General features: G+C 33.9%; 10 protein-coding genes across 10 annotated transcripts; 5 read left to right on the top strand and 5 right to left on the bottom strand.

The window, feature by feature from the left end:
* Positions 1 to 228: 228 nt before the first annotated feature.
* Positions 229 to 2,706, bottom strand: NAEGRDRAFT_57644 (uncharacterized protein). Its single transcript, XM_002678685.1, has 2 exons — positions 2,403 to 2,706; positions 229 to 2,276 (listed from the first exon to the last, which is right to left on the bottom strand). Exons 1-2 carry the CDS (start codon positions 2,703 to 2,705, stop codon positions 294 to 296), a joined length of 2,286 nt encoding a protein of 761 aa, XP_002678731.1. The 5' UTR covers position 2,706; the 3' UTR covers positions 229 to 293.
* A 332-nt stretch (positions 2,707 to 3,038) lies between these two features.
* On the bottom strand, positions 3,039 to 3,563 carry NAEGRDRAFT_65922 (uncharacterized protein; the record flags this gene model as incomplete). The annotated part of the gene is made up of 1 exon (XM_002678684.1): positions 3,039 to 3,563. One exon carries the CDS (start codon positions 3,561 to 3,563, stop codon positions 3,039 to 3,041), a length of 525 nt encoding a protein of 174 aa, XP_002678730.1.
* Positions 3,564 to 4,537: 974 nt separating this feature from the next.
* NAEGRDRAFT_47999 (uncharacterized protein) lies at positions 4,538 to 5,377 on the top strand (the record flags this gene model as incomplete). The annotated part of the gene is made up of 1 exon (XM_002678806.1): positions 4,538 to 5,377. The coding sequence occupies one exon, from the start codon at positions 4,538 to 4,540 to the stop codon at positions 5,375 to 5,377; it is 840 nt and encodes a 279-aa protein (XP_002678852.1).
* Positions 5,378 to 6,283: 906 nt separating this feature from the next.
* On the bottom strand, positions 6,284 to 6,826 carry NAEGRDRAFT_4263 (uncharacterized protein; the record flags this gene model as incomplete). The annotated part of the gene is made up of 1 exon (XM_002678683.1): positions 6,284 to 6,826. A coding segment is annotated over one exon (543 nt), but the record flags the coding sequence as incomplete, so codon positions are not given.
* A 915-nt stretch (positions 6,827 to 7,741) lies between these two features.
* NAEGRDRAFT_65919 (uncharacterized protein) lies at positions 7,742 to 9,512 on the bottom strand (the record flags this gene model as incomplete). Its single annotated transcript, XM_002678682.1, has 3 exons — positions 7,742 to 8,178; positions 8,230 to 8,532; positions 8,606 to 9,512. 3 exons carry the CDS (start codon positions 9,510 to 9,512, stop codon positions 7,742 to 7,744), a joined length of 1,647 nt encoding a protein of 548 aa, XP_002678728.1.
* Positions 9,513 to 10,541: 1,029 nt separating this feature from the next.
* Positions 10,542 to 11,717, top strand: NAEGRDRAFT_65918 (uncharacterized protein; the record flags this gene model as incomplete). The annotated part of the gene is made up of 1 exon (XM_002678805.1): positions 10,542 to 11,717. One exon carries the CDS (start codon positions 10,542 to 10,544, stop codon positions 11,715 to 11,717), a length of 1,176 nt encoding a protein of 391 aa, XP_002678851.1.
* Positions 11,718 to 12,574: 857 nt separating this feature from the next.
* On the top strand, positions 12,575 to 14,466 carry NAEGRDRAFT_36195 (myo-inositol 1-phosphate synthase). The gene is made up of 3 exons (XM_002678804.1): positions 12,575 to 12,864; positions 12,927 to 13,075; positions 13,278 to 14,466. Exons 1-3 carry the CDS (start codon positions 12,608 to 12,610, stop codon positions 14,441 to 14,443), a joined length of 1,572 nt encoding a protein of 523 aa, XP_002678850.1. The 5' UTR covers positions 12,575 to 12,607; the 3' UTR covers positions 14,444 to 14,466.
* Positions 14,467 to 14,820: 354 nt separating this feature from the next.
* Positions 14,821 to 17,246, bottom strand: NAEGRDRAFT_83074 (uncharacterized protein; the record flags this gene model as incomplete). Its single annotated transcript, XM_002678681.1, has 6 exons — positions 14,821 to 15,623; positions 15,672 to 15,912; positions 15,957 to 16,281; positions 16,326 to 16,818; positions 16,863 to 17,118; positions 17,180 to 17,246. 6 exons carry the CDS (start codon positions 17,244 to 17,246, stop codon positions 14,924 to 14,926), a joined length of 2,082 nt encoding a protein of 693 aa, XP_002678727.1. The 3' UTR covers positions 14,821 to 14,923.
* A 915-nt stretch (positions 17,247 to 18,161) lies between these two features.
* On the top strand, positions 18,162 to 19,763 carry NAEGRDRAFT_65915 (uncharacterized protein; the record flags this gene model as incomplete). The annotated part of the gene is made up of 1 exon (XM_002678803.1): positions 18,162 to 19,763. One exon carries the CDS (start codon positions 18,162 to 18,164, stop codon positions 19,761 to 19,763), a length of 1,602 nt encoding a protein of 533 aa, XP_002678849.1.
* A 356-nt stretch (positions 19,764 to 20,119) lies between these two features.
* On the top strand, positions 20,120 to 20,503 carry NAEGRDRAFT_65914 (uncharacterized protein; the record flags this gene model as incomplete). Its single annotated transcript, XM_002678802.1, has 1 exon — positions 20,120 to 20,503. One exon carries the CDS (start codon positions 20,120 to 20,122, stop codon positions 20,501 to 20,503), a length of 384 nt encoding a protein of 127 aa, XP_002678848.1.
* Positions 20,504 to 20,934: the final 431 nt, after the last annotated feature.

Here is a 20,934-nt window from a genome sequence, read left to right as displayed (position 1 = left end):
CATTAAGAGAACCTAAGGATTGCATTTGTTGTTGTGTTGTTTTTTTATTGTTGAGTAAACATTGGAAGTAAGCAGCAAACACTTAAGGCTGCTTTATGAGATTCCTTGTTGAGTGAGGTCTCTCTTAAGATTCGTCAAATGAAACTCTATCGAATCTGTTGTTTCAACGTAATCTTTATGAACTGCAACGTTATTAGATGAAGGAGGTAACATGAGGAGATATTTGGTAGAAATTAGGCTTGATATTGTTTTTATTGAAAGATTCCTCATCAAAAGTTGAAACACATATTTGGTTAATTACCAAACAAAATATCCTTCTTCTTCAATTCATATTCAGTTTCTGTTAAAATACCAGCATTCTTCAAATCAGCCAATTTCTTCAAGAGTTCAATATCTTGCTCTGTGAGCTTCTTTCCTGCTGATGGTTGTTCTGTTTGAGGTGCTGAGCTGATAGACTTGTTTGCTCCAACTTCTTCACAAACTCTCAAATCTTCTTCCTTGGAGTTTTCTTCATGTCCTTGCTTGATAATAATTTCATTTGTTTCTTGGTTGCATGATACAAAAACATGAGTTCCGTTATTTGTCAAATCAACAGCTACAACCTTAGCATTTGGTGAAACCATTGGTGCTTCAACCTTAACTGAAACGACGTGGTTTGCCTCACTGTCAGGATTAATACGCTTATTCTTTGGAATGTCTCCATTGATGCATCCCTTTTGTCTCTTCTTTAATGGTTCTTCACGTTTGTAAGCTTGCTTGTCATTGATGTAAATTAAGAATGGCTGTTCGGTGCTGGCTGGAATTCCAGAGAAGTGAACCAAAATCTTGGATGGTTCTTCCTTTGGTCCAGAATCTTGAATGAAACCTTCAAAGTTTTCATCATTTTGTTGTCTACAAACGACCTTACCAGCGGTATTGTCACTGACACCAATCATAGCAAATCTACCATTCTTCAAGTTCAAAGAGTGTTCAAGCTTGACACCAACCTTTGGCATGTCAATAACAAGAGGAGCAATAGTATCACCACTTGGATTAGATGGAATTTCACCCTTCACACAAATAATCTTTTCAGGAGAAACGTCCTCAGTTAGTGAAATCATGACAGCATTTTCAGGTTTGTAGATGAGTTGGAATGGTTGGGATGATGAGGCCTTAATGTTACAGAGGAAGAGTTTGAGTTCAATGAATTCTGGTTGTTTTACAGTGGATGTTTCTTGTCTTGGAGTTTTAACTTTTTGGATTTCTGGTTCTGGTTGTTTTACAGGTTCTGGTTGCTTTTCTGGTTGTTTTTCATCTACAGTTTGAGTTTTCTTTGGGAATGACAAAAGTTTGTTGTCTCCAATAATATTCTTTCTTTCAAAATCTGCTTCAGCCTTATCCAAAATTCCCTTATCTTCTAAAGATTGAACCTTTAACAATTTTTCTCTTTGTTCAGCAGTTAAATTTGATGCATCAACTTGATATTCATCAAAAACAAGTGGAGTAGATGAAATTGTGGTTTGAACTGCTGGTGTAGAGTCATCATTTCTCTTTTCAAATTTGTTTTCTTCATAAAGTTCTGGTTGCTCATAACCACTGAATGATTCAATTGTGCTTTGAATAACTTTAGCATATTGTGTTGAATCTTCCTTCTTTGCAAAATCAATCAGGAAGAATTTTCCAGATGCACTCAAATTGTAACGCTTTTCGTTAACAATTCTCTTGACATCTTGATTAGTAACACCTGTCTTCATAGGCATATCAACACTCAAATTAATCTTGTGTTCTGGAGAGAATTTTGGTTCCTTAACCTTGATTTGAACCTTAGTTTTCTCAGCATCATGTTCACATCTGAAAAGACAAAAACCATCAATCAAAATTCTGAATGGATATCTGACAGATGCTTCAACACCATACAACCAGAAAGTAAGGGTTGTTTCAGCATTTCCAACACCATCAAAAACACTTTCAAAACTAACTTCACCTCTACCGCTCAAATCACCAGTTTGTCTTGGAGTTGTACTACTAGTAGATTGACTTTCAGTTGTTGGCTTAACACTTGAAACAGGAACTCTAATATTTGAGGTAGTTGTTGGTTGTCTTGGTGAATTAGTTGCCTGAGAGGAGGAAGAGGCTGTTGATGAAGTTGTAGTAGTAGGGCTTGATTTTACTGTAGATTTCACGCCGAGAATGCTCGAAGTAGAAGTGGCCGTAGTTTTTTTGGTGGGAGTCAAGGCGCGAGGAGAGGCTGAACCAGAGGTGTTAGTGGTGTTCAAACTTGGTGATTGAGTGGAACCCTAAAATTGTTGTTATAATGATATTTAATGATGATAACCATTTGATGATCGAAGTAGTAATTGATTTTGTAAAATGTCCGGAAAAAGATGATGATCAAATATTTGTGTGTTGTGAGTGAAACTTACAGATTCATCGAAACATTGCTTGACTGGATTGGAAGATCTGGTTGGATCAATTATAAAGTGAGTTCCCTTGTTGGACAGATTGTATCTTTCCAATTCATCTAATCCATTGAGTGGAGCAAGGATGTTCATGTAGACATTGTGAACAGAGGCAAATTTTGGAATGGGAATGTCGTGAGTGACTGTCTTTTTATCAATATCTTCAGTTGAGGAGAAGACAATAGTGGAGTCGACCTTGATTTCGAATGGCTTCTCTGAAGATGCCTTTACATTGGAAATGTGGAAGAAACAGTTTGATGAAGACATTTTTTTTAACTTGAAAGTTTTGATGACAAGAGATTTGACAAGGAATTTTATTCATACGTCATTTCTTTGACTGTTGACTGCTTGCTCTTATTAGAATGTGATTAAGGAATGTTAGATCTCTATTTGAGTGAACAAGAATACAGTCCAGCCATTAGTGTCAATAAGCACATGTTAAAAGTGAGTTAAATCAATTTACAAAGCGGTTGAAACCTAGTTGTTTATTCAGATTCTGAATCAAAGACAACCACAGTTCAGAGTATTACTTAGTTTGTTAATGGTAATGTTAAAAGACTCTTTAGAAGCATAGTAAAAGCTCACTGATTACATGATTCTCTAACAAGAATCAAAAGATTTACAAAATCTATGTGATGAAGATGAGCTTGATTTCATCTTTTTCTGTTTGGTGATACAACTCGAAGACTTTGATTCTATTGCTGAGTGAAATCTAGATGAGAGGGTTGAAAGTATTTCCCTAACAGTTGATTCTCCCTCTTCTGAAGGTGTTGAAAAGACCATTCTACTTTTTCTATTCTTATTTGAAGGAGCTAATAATAAAGGGAACGAAGAGTTGACTTGGAGGTTATGGTTTGAATGATCTGTTGATATGGTTTGAAAGGATGTTGGTGATCTTTCAATAATTGGAGAAGGAGAGTTGTTCTTCAAACCGAGTCTAGAGAATAGTAAGGATAACTTCTCATCCTTCTCAACACTACACTTTGATTCGGAAGGATGTGGAGAAATAGCACCTGTATTCAGGGTGTGTTCCATTATTTCAGAGTCGCTATCTTGTTGTATACATCTACTGACAAGTCCTTGTTCATTCTCAATGATTATTTTAAGGGATGAAGGTGATGGCATATTTGATAACTATTAGGGTCGGCTATTTACAGGTGTCGTGATGATGGGGTGTGCTTTGATGAAATCACTTTTTTTTTCCTCTGTGTTTTTTGTTGGGTCGAGTGGATTGTTGTTTAAAAAGCGGACCTCACTACAATAAAGTCAATACAAGCTCAACATGGCAACGCTGCCCTTCCAACCGATCCAAACCGTAATAAAGCTTGTTTTTAATGGCTGACGGTTTTTTCGTTATTGTCTTGGTATTTAATAATAACCTTAGTAAAACCGTCAAATCTATTTCGATTGTTGTCAACTCCAACCAACATTAAAACTAACTATTATCAATTGAAAGGCAGTTATTGCTGATGATCTTACATCGTGATGCCTCTTAATACACATCCGATCTGATGTACTGTTTCATCTGATGTAAAACCCTCAATAGTCGTTCAGGCCGAATATTTAATTACTACTGGGTGACTGTAATTTAATTACAGCTTATAGTTTTAATCAAATCAAATCGTTGCATCACACATATTTGCTTTCCTCCGTTGTGATTGAAATACTAATTGGCAAACTCTATTTCATCACCCGAATTTATATTAAATAAATTAAATCTTGTTAAAATATATAATTTAATACAATTAATAATTTATTTAAAATCCAAGATATCCCTCAAATAATACATTTTCAATTATATTTATGAATTTAATATTTAATGATCATCAAATAGTTCCATCATCTTGACTCAAAAAAATGAATAGAATTATCAAAGCCTCCACACACCTCCATTCAAATAAACAAATTGTCGGGTTGATGAGAAGTGGCAATTCATCATCTGTGCAAGCTTCTCTCCATACATCCTTTTTCCAAAGATCCATCTCATCAAAGAATAAGAAGTTTAATAACGGTTTTATTGATGAAGATTTAGTTTCGGAACATGTTTTGAGTAGGTTTTTATAATGTGTGATGTTAATTGTTCTGTTTTTTGAATAGAAATGTCGAAGGAAGAGGAAGAATTAATGAAGGATATGCAAAAAGACGTTGTTTGGAATGCCTATCTTGCAGAAATGGAAGGATATGAGGATATGGTTTGGACTGATGCTAAAAGACGTGGAAAGGAATTGACTGGTGATGATATTGATGCTATCAAGGAGAAGATTAGAGAAAAGAGAAAGGAATTGGCAAAGAAATATAAACAAATGAAAAAGGTCTATGACCAAACTGGAAAACTGGACACAGTTCAACAACCAAAAGCAGCAGGAGAGGAAAAGAAATTATATGAAGATTTGGCAAAGGTTTTCAAAGAAAATGCTCACTTTGTTGATTCACCTGAATTTGGTTCAATTAAAAAGGAATTTGAAAAGAGAAGTGGTTTCTCGATACCATCTGGTATTCATGAAGAATATTCTCCTGAACAAATTGAACAATTTATGAAAATGTTGGATGGAGAAGAAGGAAAGGAAATGGAAGAATACATGAATAAGATTTTATCAGATGATGTGTTTGCTAAATTGGGAATTAATGCTGAAGATTTTAACCCTGCCAAGACTGGAGGTTTCAATTTGGAAAATTTGGAAAATATGGCAATGCCAGCAATGCATGAACCACCAAAATCAAAGCCAATCTCAAAGGAAGAATTTGAAACATTCAAACACAGTATGTTATCTGACATTAGAAAGAATCAATATGGTATGGAACAATTCTTCCTTAACGAAACTGGCCAAACATTCGAGGGTGTAATGGATGACTTTTACAATGTAATGAAAGAGCAAAATGTCAGTAATCCTGATGAATTATTTTTAAAACTCAGAGAAGGTGCCAACAAGAAGAAATAAATGTCAGCATCTGATTTATCTCTACATATTGGGATTTGTGACCAATTCGTTCACCTAAGAACCCTTCAAAGATTGTCAATCTCTGTTAAATAAATATTGGTAAGTTAGACTCACATATTTAGATTGAAGTATGTTTGCAAATGAAACTGAAATAACAAACTAAAAAAATGGGAATAATCATATCACCAACCAAAGAATGTTCCTCACAGGAGAAACCAGCAAAAGAACCTTCCATACTGAAGAAAATTGTTGAGAAATTTCAAAAGAAAGAAAGGGTTAATGTCGAAACATCGTTAGATAACAAGCTCTTGACAACCTTCTCAATTTTTGAAGCTAGTTATCCTGACTTGTTGCATCAATACATTGTACAATATCATCTGGCAAGAACTTTTGAATTTCCAAAGAAAAAAAGGAACAGATTGTCAACAAGGGATTTAATAGCCTCTCAAAATCCAAAAGAATACACTAATTGTATTGATATGACTCCAACAAACCTACTCCCAATAGAAAATCCCCAAACTCTCAACAGGTCTTTGGAACTTGAATTTATTGACTCTAAAACGAAAAGTTCCATTGCTCAAGAAGGAGGTCAGAATCTAGCAGAGTACCAAATAATCAAAGAAGAATTTATTTATGAGTTTATAGAATTTGAAAAGAAGAAATATAAATACGAGTTGGAGTGTGGTTTAAAACTGAATTTCTTTGCCATTATTGAAGAGTTCATGAAGAGTATTAACAATGTACGGTAGTAAAGTTCTTAATGTTACAAGTTTTATTGTTCAATTAGTAACTAACAGAGTACAATGTCTTAGAGGTTGAGCTAATATTAAGATAGTAAGAGTAGTGGGATCTCTCGATGGCATCTGCCATATCAAAAGTGGCAGTTACTGCAATAAACTTTCTATACTTGTCAATGATTTCATAAACAGTAAGTTCAGGATCATCTAATTGGAGGAGGAATGGAGCAATAATGTCTGCCAAGATTCTATCACCTTCTTCTCCCTTGAATGATTTTATTAAAAGACCATTCTTTGGTTGAAGGAAATTCATCACACCATCATCAACGAGGAGAGTATGATCAAGATTTCTTCCCAAAATTCTCAAATCTTTTCCTGGGAACATTCCACTACCATTACAATGGTGACGATATAATACATGAGAAAATAATTCAGCACTAGGATCGATATGTTTCAAAATTGCATCAGCATAAACTGGCAATGCTGCTGTAAACATTATCAACTCGAATTTCTCAGCTAAAGTTTGGAGGAAATTTTCCAAACCAGGTCTTTTCTTAATATATACATGTTGTTGAATAAGATTTCCCATATGAGGGAATTCAATATCAATCGAAAAATCGTAAACTTCAGGCTCTTGATAGAATGATTTAATTAGGGTTTCATCCAAATCAAGGACAATAGTTTTCTTTCCTTGGTTTACCTCAGATTGTGGTGGTATTACAGACTTGGTAACTTTCTTTTTTTGAACTCTGGTCTTTTTAGAACGAGTAACAGTTACCGGTATTGGAGTGCTAGCAATTGTTGATTCTACTTGTTCTTCTTCTTTAGAATCTATGGTACAGTTATTGGTAGTGGTAGTGGTGGTGATGGTTGTTGTTGTGGATAAGGTGGAAGTGCTGGAAATTGTTTCATCATTATACAAATCATCCATTGATGATGATGAAGTGTTTGCTTCATCTTCCAATGATAGATTTTCAAAAACGTTAGATAAATCATCGCACGTTGCTGCGTGTCTTAATTTACGAGGTGATAATCCGCTTGAGCTTTCATTGTTACTTGATGGAATCACGACGCCTTCATTGCTACTTTCAATAATGCCATGATGTTCAGCCAAATCACTCAAGGAGGAGAAAGACGATGTTGGTGATGATACAAATTTGTGGGATTTACAGAATTTTGCTCCTACTGTTGCTACTCTTTTCATATGTTGTTAAAAAGCTTAATATTATTGTTCTTGTTTTTTGAAGTGTGAGAATCTCTGTTATTGGTCAGGAACGTTTGTTGCACACGGTTACGATTACAGATTTTTTTTTTGAAATTTTTATTCAATTACGTCGTTAGATGTTATTTAAAGACTTGATTGTCCTTGTTTATTTGCGCGCTCAAAAAAGCCGAAAAAATAGGACTTTGTAATCTGTATATCAATCGCGAATGCGTCCTTTCTTGCACTACAAATTTTTCATCTACAGTAAGTGATTCTCTTACTATGGTATTCGAACATGTCAATATCTGTTGTATTTGAGGATGATGTTTACTGATGCCAAGATCCTATTTCAAGTTTGCCCAATAGTGGAATTAGAGTACTCAAAACAAGAGATTTCAACATTGTTACTTAATATTATTTACATTAAACTTTATTGGTATAGTAAGAGCATGGTTTTGAGTTTCCCCACCAAGCATCACCATCTCTGCATGTGCCATCGGCATGGTTAGCAGAAACTTCATAGTACAATTGATTAAAGATTGGTTGAAGAGAATTATTGGAACTGATTTGACAAGATGGAATTGGAACCATACCATCATTTGGTTGACCATAACCAACCAATTCGCTCAGTAAAAAGAGAGGAACGGCATAGATAGAATTAAGGCCATATGCAGAAGCGCCACACATTTGTCCAGTTACATAAGGAGCTGTATAATTGACTAAATCTTGAATTCCAGGGAAATCAGGAGCTAGTGTGCCATATGCAGGATAAACATCAGTACTGTTTCCTCCAATGCAATATCCTCCTTCATCAGCTACAATTTTATAAATACTAGGATCTGTCCATGTGTTTGCTCTCACTGTAAAATATTAACAGTTCAATAAATTATTGAAATAGAATAAATACATACCACAAATTTCCTTCAAAAACAATGAAGCCTTAGATCCACGAAGAGGACCCATTACATCATACCATGATACAGTATCCTTGTCAATCGAACAAATACCATTTTGAATACCAGCTGCCAAAATTAATGTACCCATAGAGTGAGTGAAAATAATCTTGTCTCTAATAACAGTTCCAGTATTGTTCCACAAAGACAATGAGCAATAGCTGTGTTGAAGTTCACTATTATTCCAACCTCTATATTTGGTTTCTTCTCTAATGAACCATCTCTCAGTACATTGTGGTGTATAGGAAGAAACTTTACCCCCTATTGAAATAATTATTTGGAAAATTGAGAATGATGATTAAAATGAAATGTTGCAATTTGCTTGATTACTTACAATAATCTGGGAAATCATTCACTGGTGGACCAGCTTGGTTTGGCCATTGACCTACTCCGTGTAAAAAGATACAGGTTCTATTTGGACGGGCAGTAACATCTCCTCTCTTTAAAGATCCACAAACAGTATCATCTCTAAGCCAAGACAGAGAGCAAGAATATTTGGAATCGAAAATGTAAGCCTTCTCAGGATCTGTTTTGGTTTTGGTCAAGTAGAGCTTTTCCTTTTCATCCTTTGAGAATGTAAGTGGTGTGACTGGGAAGAATTGCTCTTCTTCAGCGCTTAGGGATAATAATTGGCTTTCGTCAGTCACAGGAATAAATCTATTAATCTTCACAATAAAATTACTATTGATAATATGTGAAATGATTGGCATGGTTTTGAGTGATGACTTTTGCAAGCATAAAACATAATGTTGATGTTCGAAAAATACTAATAATCTCAAATTGCTAACAGATGGACACATCTTGTTTACAGCCATGTCAAATATTGGCATGTCATCCGGAATTAAATAATTTTCATTTTCAATAGTGTCTATAAGCTTGTGAAACTCGAATGGTGATGTAGGAACTAATCTAGAGGAAGGAGAAGAACCTTCTATATGTACAACTTCTCTAAATGCAAATTTGGTAGAGTCAAAATAATATTTCTTTGTTTTTTCTACGTGTTTCCTCTTTTCAGGAGAACCTAGTAAGCTAACCATCTCCTTGATGATTGTGCTTGATGAAAGTCTAATATGGGAATGGCCATCATCCCTCTTAGAGACAGTGGCTGTTCCTTCAAATCGATGTTCTCCATCATCTCTGTTGGTTACATCGAAATTAACAACAAAACGATCTGGAAACACTAATGGTACATTCTTTGATGAGGCTCCCATCACCATTGAACTTTCCGATGCTAAAAGCATCATACATAGCAACAAGGTGCTACACAACAAACCCCAACACGTTTTAAATGATAACATCATGATAATTCTCTTCTCCACAACAAATTATCCAATCCACCACTCAATAATAAATAATAAAACAATTCTATGAAAATGCAATCCAAACCAATAATAGACTATTGAAAGTTGTTGCCGTGTTGTTGCTGCACTTCTGTCGAGGTCCTTTAATGTGATGACGCTTCGAAGAAAAAAGGATTCGGTTTTTTTTAGTCTTGTCTTTGATATGTGAGGCTCTGCCGATAAAAATTGTTGGCGCTCAATTCATTGTTGGCTATTTTAGTTGTTGCAACGTTGTATTCGCCCATCCACATTGTAAATATCCTCGATAAAGAGAGAATTTGTGAGGGTTCAAAAATCGAGGATATTTACAATGTGGATGAGCATCTACGAAAAGATGATGTTTCATACATAATACACTACAGAATAAATTATTGGAAGCTTTTGAGAATGAAAAGGAATGAATTGATGAGATTGAGGAGTTTCCATGGTTATTTTGGTACTTGTATTGGAGTTCACCTCAATCAATAACCATTTAGCTATTAATAACAAGTTAATTAGAAAGTAATTTTACTATTGAAAGATTGTGTACTAAAATATCATCAAATATCTTGTTGTTCAACTCGACGATGATAATTGAAAGATTACTTGAATTAACATATTGAAAAAGACTCTTAAATAAGATAATTTGTTTTTCAAGAAAATACGAAACTAATCTGATGCATTGTACCTTAAAGATTAGTTTCTATTCTAAAACATGTTGGATAAACTTGAATTCCATTTCTAAATTTTAGTTTTGCAAGTGGCGAGATTTCTTAATATTTGAATATGAAATCTGAAGAAGAAGAAATCTCATCATTCTAATCATTCTTGACATCTGAAATTTATTGAATTGACTGAATTTTATTGATAATTTCGAGTGAAATAAAGCACTATTAAAAATAGCGATTATGATGCATTAATAATAATCCACATGCAAAATATTTCAAAAAAATGTCACAATTGACCAAGTTGATAAAGACCAAGAAACTCCTTTCATATGGAAGATTCTCTCGGTTATTTTACTCGATCAATAACAATCAAGTACTATCTGATTCGATCAATAGTTCAACTGATGATAGTTCAATCAAAATCAATTTGGAATCAAAATTTGTGCAAGGCGAAAAATCCAAGTTCCATCCAACTTATCAACCTGGAGTTCCAAGAATCATTCCAGTCAATCCTGATTGTAATGCATTGGAAGGTGAGTTGAAACTAACTCCTTCAAAAGCATTGTGGTTTGGTGGGATGACCTTGTCAGCACTTGTGGGTGCAATTCTCACGTATGACTCTGCTTTGATGATTGAAAATTTGAGTCTTTTTCTTGGTAGTACTGGAATTTCCATATTATTTGGTCATTCTCTTGGTATGCATAGAAAATTCATACACAATTCATTTCAATGTCCAAAATGGTTGGAATATGTTCTGGTTCACCTCGGGACATTGATGGGAATAGCTGGACCAATTGGTATGATGAAAGCACATGATATGAGAGATTGGGCACAAAGACAAGCTCCAAAGAATGGTCAATCACAATGCCATCCTTATTATGGACAACAGGAATCTTTGTGGAAAGATGCCTATTCACAACTATGTTGTTCCCTCACTTTGAAACATCCTCCTGAAATAATTCTCGGTGAAAAGATTGAAAAGGATAGAGTGATTCAATGGATGGAACGTACATGGATGCTTCAACAATTACCATATGCTATTTTATTCTATTGTATTGGTGGATGGGGTTGGGTGATTTGGGGTGTTTGTGCTAGAGTTTCAATTTCAGTTTTTGGACATTTCTATGTTGGATGGTATGCTCACAATTCTGGATCTGTACAATCTAGAAGTTATCATGTTGAAGGAGCTTCAATTCAAGGTTACAATGTTGAATCGTTGCCCAACTTGAGAAAGAAATCATTGTGGGGTAGAAAGATTCAAGAAATTATGACTGCAGGAGAATGTTATCATAACAATCATCATGCTTATCCAGGAAGTAGTAAATTAGCAATTAAGGACAATGAGCTAGATATTGGATGGAATGTTCTCAAGGTTATGGAAAAATTGGGATTAGTTTGGAATTTGAGAATGCCTCAAGATTTACCTCCTAGAAAGGAACTAACAAAAATTGACGAATAGATACCAAAATTAGGGAATTTGCAAATTAATAATCATTGTTCAATAAATTACTTTTTCATTATTTAAATCACAGTAGCCATTATCACATCAAAAATTTCTTATTGTTGAAGAGATTGAAGTCTCTCATCACTCTGCAAAAATCCAAACAAGTCCGTTTTCAATTATAGTTTACAATAATATTATTAACTCTTAATTTCATTTATTTGAGTTTTTCCATCAAATTGGGATTGTATTGCTCACTTCAATTACATCAAAGGATCAACTACTTTGCAAAAGGATAATTTGGATCTCCAATTCGTGGCTTATTTGATTTCTCCAATTCTGATTCTAAATCCTTTCGATTGGATTGTGAACCTTGAAGTTGTTGAGAGGTTTGAGATTTATCAACTTTGGAATGTTCAATTTCATCCTCATTACGAACAGTTTCGTACTGTTCTTGTTGTTGATGTTGCTTTAAAGACTAGAAGAAGATTTCATTTTCAAATTATTCTAAACCAACCGAAAATAACCTACCCTAAAATCAGACATTTTGTTTAAAATTACTGAAATGAAAAATCCACCAAACTTTTAAACCAAAGATTATCTTTACTAACACAATAAGAAGATTTCCTCACTTACAATATTGCCCTTTTAAATTCAATAGCCATCCACCTCCTGTTTGAACACTTAATTGTCAAGTTCCTCTTTTTTGTCTTGCCCTCAATAATTGCGTGTTCCAAATTGGTTTCATTGGCGCGAGGCGAAGATTTTTCCATACGCGTCCAAGAAGAATATTTTTGTAACTTTTATCGGTCGCTATCGGAAGCCTTTTCATTAATGATGAATCAGCAATAATTGAAAAACACAAAGAATTGTCTCAACAACCCTCACACACATATAATTTATACACGATGCCAAGCAAGAAGATCACCGTGAAATCATCTAACCTCAAGGAAACCACAGAAACTTTCCAAAGTAAATATGTCTATCGTTATAACAAGACTGAATCAAAGACTGTTGGTGATGCTGTTGAATTAGTTGTTGAACCAAAGACTGTTAATCTCGAATTTAAGACTGAAAAGAAGATTGGTAGAGTTGGTGCTATGCTTGTTGGTTGGGGTGGTAACAATGGTTCCACACTCACTGCTGGTATTTTGGCCAATAAGAAGTATGTTTTTTCATTATTATTCATTATCTAGAATCCTTGTCATCATTTAATAATAATTATAGGAAATTGCAATGGGAAACAAAGGAAGGTGTCCAATCTGCTAACTGGTACGGAAGTATTACACAATCTGCCACAATGCACATGGGTGGTCAACACTATGCTGCTTTGAAGGATGTTGTTCCTATGGTTTCACCAGACGACCTCTTCATTGGTAAGTAATTATCTTTCAATGGTATCATTCAATAATTTCTATGAATTTATTGTCACCACGTTTGAATATGCCAAAAATGCGCACCCGAAATTTTTTACAAATTTGGACTTTTATTCGCTTTTTAAATTTCCATCACGGGTTTTTGAACGTTTGTGTTATGATGACGATGAAAATATTTAATAATATTGCTAATGATGAATAGATGGTTGGGATATTTCTGATTTGGATATTTATGCTTCTTGTAGAAGAGCTAAGGTCCTCGATATTGAAATTCAAAAGTCCCTTGAAGAAGAATTGAAGCAATTCAAGCCACGTCCAGCTATTTATGATGCTGACTTTATTGCTGCTAACCAAAACGATAGAGCCAACAATCTTGTTAAGGCTACTCATAGATTCGAGCAAATGGAACAAATCAGAAGTGATATCAGAGATTTTAAACAAAAGAACCAATTGGATAAGGTTATTGTTTTGTGGACTGCTAACACTGAAAGATTCTGTAAGGTTTCTGAAAATTTGAACTCTACTGCTAAGGAATTGATGGAAAGCATTAAGAATAACGAATCCGAAGTGTCACCAAGTACTTTGTACTGTGTTGCTTCTATTTTGGAAGGTTGTTCATACCTCAATGGTTCACCACAAAACACTTTCGTTCCTGGTGTTGTTGAATTGGCTCAACAACATGGTGTTTTCATTGGTGGTGACGATTTCAAGAGTGGTCAAACTAAGATTAAGTCTGTTTTGGCTGATTTCCTCGTTGGTGCTGGTTTGAAGCTTGCTTCTATTGCTTCTTACAACCACTTGGGTAACAATGATGGTAAGAATTTGAGCTCACCTCTCCAATTCAGATCTAAGGAAGTTTCTAAGCAAAGTGTCGTTGATGACATGGTTTTGAGCAATGATATCCTCTATCCAAACAAGCAATCTGATGCTCCAGATCACTGTATTGTTATCAAGTATGTTCCATATGTTGGTGACAGTAAGCGTGCTTTGGATGAATACATTTCTGAAATCTTTATGGGTGGTAAGAATACCATTGTTCTCCACAATACTTGTGAAGACTCACTTTTGGCCACTCCACTCATGCTCGACTTGGTTGTTTTGACTGAACTTATGGAAAGAGTTACCTTTAAGGAAATTTCATCTGTTGAACAAGAATTCTCATCTGCTGATTGTAAGGAATTCCGTAAGATGGATGCTGTTATGAGTATTTTGAGCTATTTGTTCAAGGCTCCACTCGTCAATCCAAATGCTCCAGTTATCAATGCCTTGTTCAAGCAAAGAGCTGCTATTGAAAATATTTTGCGTGCTTTGATCGCCATACCCCCAGAAAATGACATGCTTTTGGAATACAAGCTTCCACTCCATTAAATAAATTATTTTAATTTTTGTACATTACCATCAAATGATATGTTCAGTATGAGTTTATGATTGAAACCAAATTGAATTAAATTTTTGAAAGAAGAACTTTTCTGGCAACACTTCTCGAAAATAGTAGAATAATTCGAATTCATTAGAGTGCCATCTAATAAGCAGCTTCGATTGGGGTTTCAGATTTTGGCAATAGATTTGGATTGAATATTTCTTTATTCCACTGACAAGTGATTCATTAACAATGATAGGAGTGTTAAAACAAGTTTAAGAGTTGGATTGATATGTTTGATCAGCAGGGAACATTTCAATTTCATTGAATCAAACGAGTGAACTTACTTTCTACAACATTTGATTATTTTCAACAATAATTTTGTTAAACCTCATTCTCTAAACATGTTTATTAAGCTGCAAGGTGAGGTATTACATATTTACATTGGTGGTAAATTATTTTTTAAATTTTTTTGGAACAGTGTCACTTTAAGCTACAACTTTAAATGGTGAGCTAGTTCCATCATAAGGAAAGACACTTTGTTCCAAATCCTTATAATAACCAAAATGATGGATACGATAAATACCTGGTTCAACTTTGAATGTTTCACCAATTGACCAAATAATGGTAAAGATAGATTCAGATAACCATTGTCTTCTCCAGTGCCATCTAGTATCCCAATCACCATCAACAAGAATTGAAATCCATTGATTCTTTTCATTCAATTTTTCAATAGTTAAGAAGGTCTTTTGAGTCATTAAATTATTCTTTGGGTGACCTCCATAGAATTCAGCAGAAATAACATCTCCATTTTTGTAAACTTTTTCAGTATCAACATCTTGATATAAATCTCCAAACTTTTTACCAAAAGGAGTACTGTCAATTATTACACCAATATTGAAGGACCATTGTTTATCATAGAGATCCAATGGTTTTAGTCCTGGTGAAATTGGTTGACCTGTAGCCAATGCAGTGGCCAATTTATCATATTCTTGTTGGTAAGCTGCGAGTGTATGAGGTCCATAAAGTGTGGAAGCAGCTTCATATCTCTGAGCTTGAAATTCTTCATAGGTAGCAATATACTGAGTGTATGAATTGGACAAACCAGCAATGACACAACGAGTTGTTTGAGGCGGGAATCTCTTTGGATTTAAAGTGGTCAATGTATTACAAACAGTATTTCTCAATCTTGAACGCCGTGTAAAACAATTCTGCTCTATTGAATGAAAAACTTACCTTCTTCCAGACATGGTTGTAAATTCACCTGGTACAGGAATAATAACCAATTGACCAATAGTCATAATTTGAATTGGATTAATTTCAACAGCCCATGGATAAGGGAATTGAGCCAATCCTACATCTAACAAGATTGGTTTTGGAGATTGACATAAAATTTGTTCTGGAGTTGGTTTAGCAATAAAACTAGAAACGAAATTCCAGAATGGATTTCCCTTAGTTGAGTTATCACCTTGCTTGACTATTTGAAAATATAAGAATAATCTCATCGTTTTAAAAACTTACATGAAAAATCACCAGGACCATCGGTGGTACCTGCAGCAAATGAATAACCAAGGGCTCCCTTACATGTCTTTCCAACTTGTCCAGTACTTGTATATTTTGGACCAACAGTAATATCAGACATGTTGAGATGAGTATGTCTAAAGTCAATTGGACCACTCAAAACAATTGAATTGGCCTTATCATTATATAATTTCAATGCCTTTTCAAATTGTTGTCTTCCAATAATCTTTGTCGAGTCATAATCAGTCTTACCAGGTCCTTTACCAGTGCACTTTTGAGTAGTTCCTTCACAAGTACTATCAGCTGCACATGGTGTAATTCCATCCTAATTATCATATGTTAATAATTGTGGAAATGTTCAATACTTACAGGACAAGTAGGTCCAGCAGTGTTTGGAGAAACATCACCTTCATTGGATTGACCAAAGATTGCAATAAATGGACCAACCCCAGGGAAGCTATCATTACCATTCTTATACTTTTCAAACATGTAAGAAGCATAACCCTTATTATCACCACTGATAAACATGTTGGTATTATTCATGGAAGTGCAATGAACTGCAAACCAAGCAATGGCACCAACTTCCTTTCCATTTTCATTTTCCAAACGAAGAACAACCATAGTCTTGTCAGTATCTCCATCAATTTCATAGAGTTTACGTTCTTCAGGTGGATTTAGCAAGTAACTGGTTGGGGAACGATTAATATTACTGAAGAATAAACGATCAGAATTCATATAGATACGTCCACCAGTTGACAAATTTTCATGGGCATGAACAATGGCTTGATAGATACCTTCCACAATTGCCTTATAATTTTGATTATCAAATCCAAATGTAGTCATATCATAAACTGCATAAAAACTATTCACAAATCAATTAAATCAGTTTGAAATGAAGAAACAAACCTATATCCACCAGGTCCAGAGTGAGTGTGAATAGCACTAATAGCAACATTATCCAAAGTGTACAAATCTCCATATTTTTCTTGTAATTTTGGAACAACTCCCAATCTAACTGATTGAGTTCCAAAACAAATGTCAGCACTCACAAAAACCATTCTACTCTTTGGATTTAATCTTTCAGCAATAACAAAAGCTCTAGCTCTCAAACGAAAGTGAATACCCTTTGTTCTTTGATCAACCATAGCATAACCCATCATACCTATTTTTTGTAAAGTATTATTATTACAATATTATAACTGGTATAAATTCAATATACTAACCCACTTCAGCAGCTGGTCCTGTAATATCATAAATTCCAGAACCAATCATGTAATTATTATCATCCATTGGAATTTTAATTGCACTGATCATTCCAAAACAATTTATAAAACCAATCAATACAATCATCATCATTACTATATGATTTAAATTATCATCAATAATTCAATTATTGTATAATATTATTGTTACAACAACAAGTATTGATCAACATCACATGTAACGATCGGAAGTCAATTTGATCACACAATAAAACCACACAAAACCAACAATTTACTCCATCAATAAGAAGAACATTATCAAAACATACAAAATCTAGTCAATGATGTTGATGATCGGATCCTCATCACCTGATTCTCAACAATAGATTTCATCCTCTCCAATAACACAAAAACAAGCCACTTGGTTCTTTTAATTTTTTAGTAAGATGTTTTAAGTGGTGATGGACAACATGATGTTTGAATTGTGTTGTGGGAATCAATTTTGAAACCTCATGTTGTAATGAGCAGGTCAGATAATTGGATAGAGGATATGCGAAGCAAGGTTTCGAATAGGGCTTTTTGTAAGAGGACAATTAATCGGGTAAATGAATTAGCTTTACAAAAACAGGCATGAAAATAATTGTTTAATTTAATATTATTAATCCATTTCCTTGTTTCCTGAAACAAGAAGCATTCCATCATTTGAAAATTTTCGTTGGAAAGTGGAATAAAGTGAACCGAAATATTGAGTGGAATTATTGGATATCACATGATTTTTCTCCACCATCTTCACAATCAAATAACACGAATGTTAATAATAATAGTAATACAGTGGAAGGTGTTACAACATATGATGGAAATTGAATTCTAGTATTTTCATGCATTACAGGATGTTCCAAAATATCAACGAATTCACTATTTTTTGGCGGGAACACATTTTCCATAAAATATCAGAAATTGAATGATGAAAAGATCAATCAAAAAAAAATCAACACACATTAATATGAGCAAGCCAACCAGAACACACAAATTACCAAGCTACTTGGAAGATTATGTCGTTGGAGAAATTGATCTGAGAAGAAATTATTCCTCTCCATCCAAATCAAAATCCAAATCATCTCCAGCCAAGACATCAGTTAAATCTCCTTCACCATCAAAAACTACACGATCATCATCATCCTCATTGAAACAAACAGCAAAAATCTCCACATCACAATCCACACAGAAGAGAATTAAACAATCAACTAGTTCTACTAAACAAAAGAAGGAGCTCGTTAAAAATTCTATTAGAAATCCATCATCAAGTGCCTCTTCATCGAGTGTACAAACTGTTAATCCATACAATGATTTCTCCAATCCAAAATTTAAAGTTTTTACTTCGATATCTGAAGCCAGAGACAAATTAATTGAAAAAACACCTGGAAATAATATTTTGAAAGGATCAGATGATGCTTCTAAATGGTCAATCTCCTCAATTGACTCTACAAAAACATGGAAGGGTATTTCAGTTTCTAATATCCTACAACATTGTAATTATATTCCTGGTAACAATCACAAATTAGATACAACTGGTAGTGAAAGAGTTCCATCTGTACAAATTTGTTTCTCATTTGATACCACAATTTCAATGACAAATTATATTAATAATATGAAATTCAAGTTACAAACTATTTGTCAACAATTAATGAATGATATTCGTGGTTTAGAAATTGCTTTAATTGCTCATGGTGATTATGAATCATGTAAGGATAGTGGATCATATGTCATGTCCAAGTTGGATTTCACAACTGATATTGAACAAATTGTTTCATTTATTCAATCACTTGATAAGACAAATGGTCATGATTATGCAGAACTTTATGAATGTGTTATTAAGGAAGCTCAATCTCTTTCTTGGGTTCCAATTGAGAATAGTTATACAATTCGTTCATTAGTTGTAATTGGTGATGCATTCCCTCATTTACAAGATGAATGTTTCAATATTGATTGGAAAGTTGAAGCACAGAATTTATTTGATAATAATCATGTTAAAATTCATGCAGTGAAATGTGGTAATTTAGAAAAACCAAGACATGAATTTTACAAATTAGTTGCAGAAGAAACAGGTGGTACATCATACAAATTAGATAATTTTGAAAAGACAATTGAAATGTTCTGTGGTTTAATTTATAGAGAAGCTACTGAACATAATATGAATGATCCAACAATGCAAGCTCATATTGATGGAGCTGCTTCAGGTGAAATTACAGTTGTTAAGCCAACTATGAGAATGGAAGATGAAAATGCATCAACATCGACGGCTCCACAAGATTCATCATCATTCTCTGATGGTTACATTGTAACAGATGATGACATTTTAAAGATTCACAATACTATTCATGACCCAAATCAAGATCATGTGATTATTAATAATTTATCATTTGCAACTCAAATGAATGACAGTTCATGCAGATATATCAGAGTAGATGGCGTCGTCTATATTGAACAAAATAAGGAAAAGAAGACCAAGTATGCCAAAATGGCTTTAGAAGGAAAGAAATTAACTTGGATTTGTCATGCTGGTAATTGGGGTCTTATTATTGATGATAAAATTGAAAAACGATAAACTTTGTAATATATTAAACAACTTGAATTATTTTAATTTTGATAGGTCTATTGGGTTACAATCTCTTTTCGTTCAAATTCATTACAAAAAAATGGCTCAAGAAACTTCTTCATCATATTGTGAAGTGTATTTGACCCGACATGGAGAAACAAATTGGAATTTAATGGGAAAATTACAAGGACACACTGATATTGAATTGAATGAAAAGGGAGAATCACAAGCAAGAGAATTAAATAATATATTTTCATCATTGAATTTTTCTAGAATTTATTCATCCGATTTGAAACGTGCAAGCAAAACTGCTCAAATTATTGTTGGAGATAAATATCCACAGATTGAATATTGTTCAAAATGGTATGGGAAGTTGGGAAGGAAGATTGGTGAGTGAATTGAGAGCTTTCGAATTGGAGAATAGTAGTGAGATGGCTCATAGAACTGCAGATAAAGAAGATTTTCTTAACCACAGATGGGATGAAGGAATTGAATCAAACAATGAAGTATATGAAAGATTGACAGGATATTTGAAAGAAATTGTTTCAGAAAAACAACTTTATGGAGACAGAATTCTTGTTGTTACACACGGTGGTGTATTGAACTCAATCATGTATACTTTTAATTATACAAAGGGTTATCGTTGGAAGGTTTCTAATTGTGCTTGGTTGAAAATAAGGATATCTGAAAATGGAAATATTGAATTAGTTGAATATAACAATATTGAATTGGAAAATAGTACCAATTAACAAAAAATGATAATTTGAAAGTTATAAACTAGATTGATTTTTGATCATACAGATATCAAATTATATGATCAGTTAGGAATGAGAAATAGGATTCACTAACTTCAGAGCCAAAATATTTTGAGTGAATTAAAATCGGTAGTGAGCTCAGAGGAGGGAATGACACAAGAGATAATCTCATCATGGTATGAATTTGGATACTTCTATGATTTGCCAAACGGTACAAAATGTCGCATCTATCATAGAAAAGATAGTATCTTAATGTAACAATCACAAATATTAGGAATCTTTCTGGAAAATTAAGGTGACTCTGAATAATAATCCACTCAAAGTATAACACTAAGGAGGTGGTTATAAAATTGGCAACTGAAACTAATCCATTTTGGAGAATTTTGGTAAGAAGTAAAAAGGGATATCTAGTTAAACCGTAAAAT

This window comes from Naegleria gruberi (assembly GCF_000004985.1).
Source record: "Naegleria gruberi genomic scaffold NAEGRscaffold_16, whole genome shotgun sequence".
NCBI lineage: Eukaryota > Heterolobosea > Eutetramitea > Acrasida > Naegleriidae > Naegleria > Naegleria gruberi.
The sequence above is the reverse complement of the archived record's forward strand: the minus strand, read 5'-3'. Positions and strand labels throughout refer to the sequence as shown.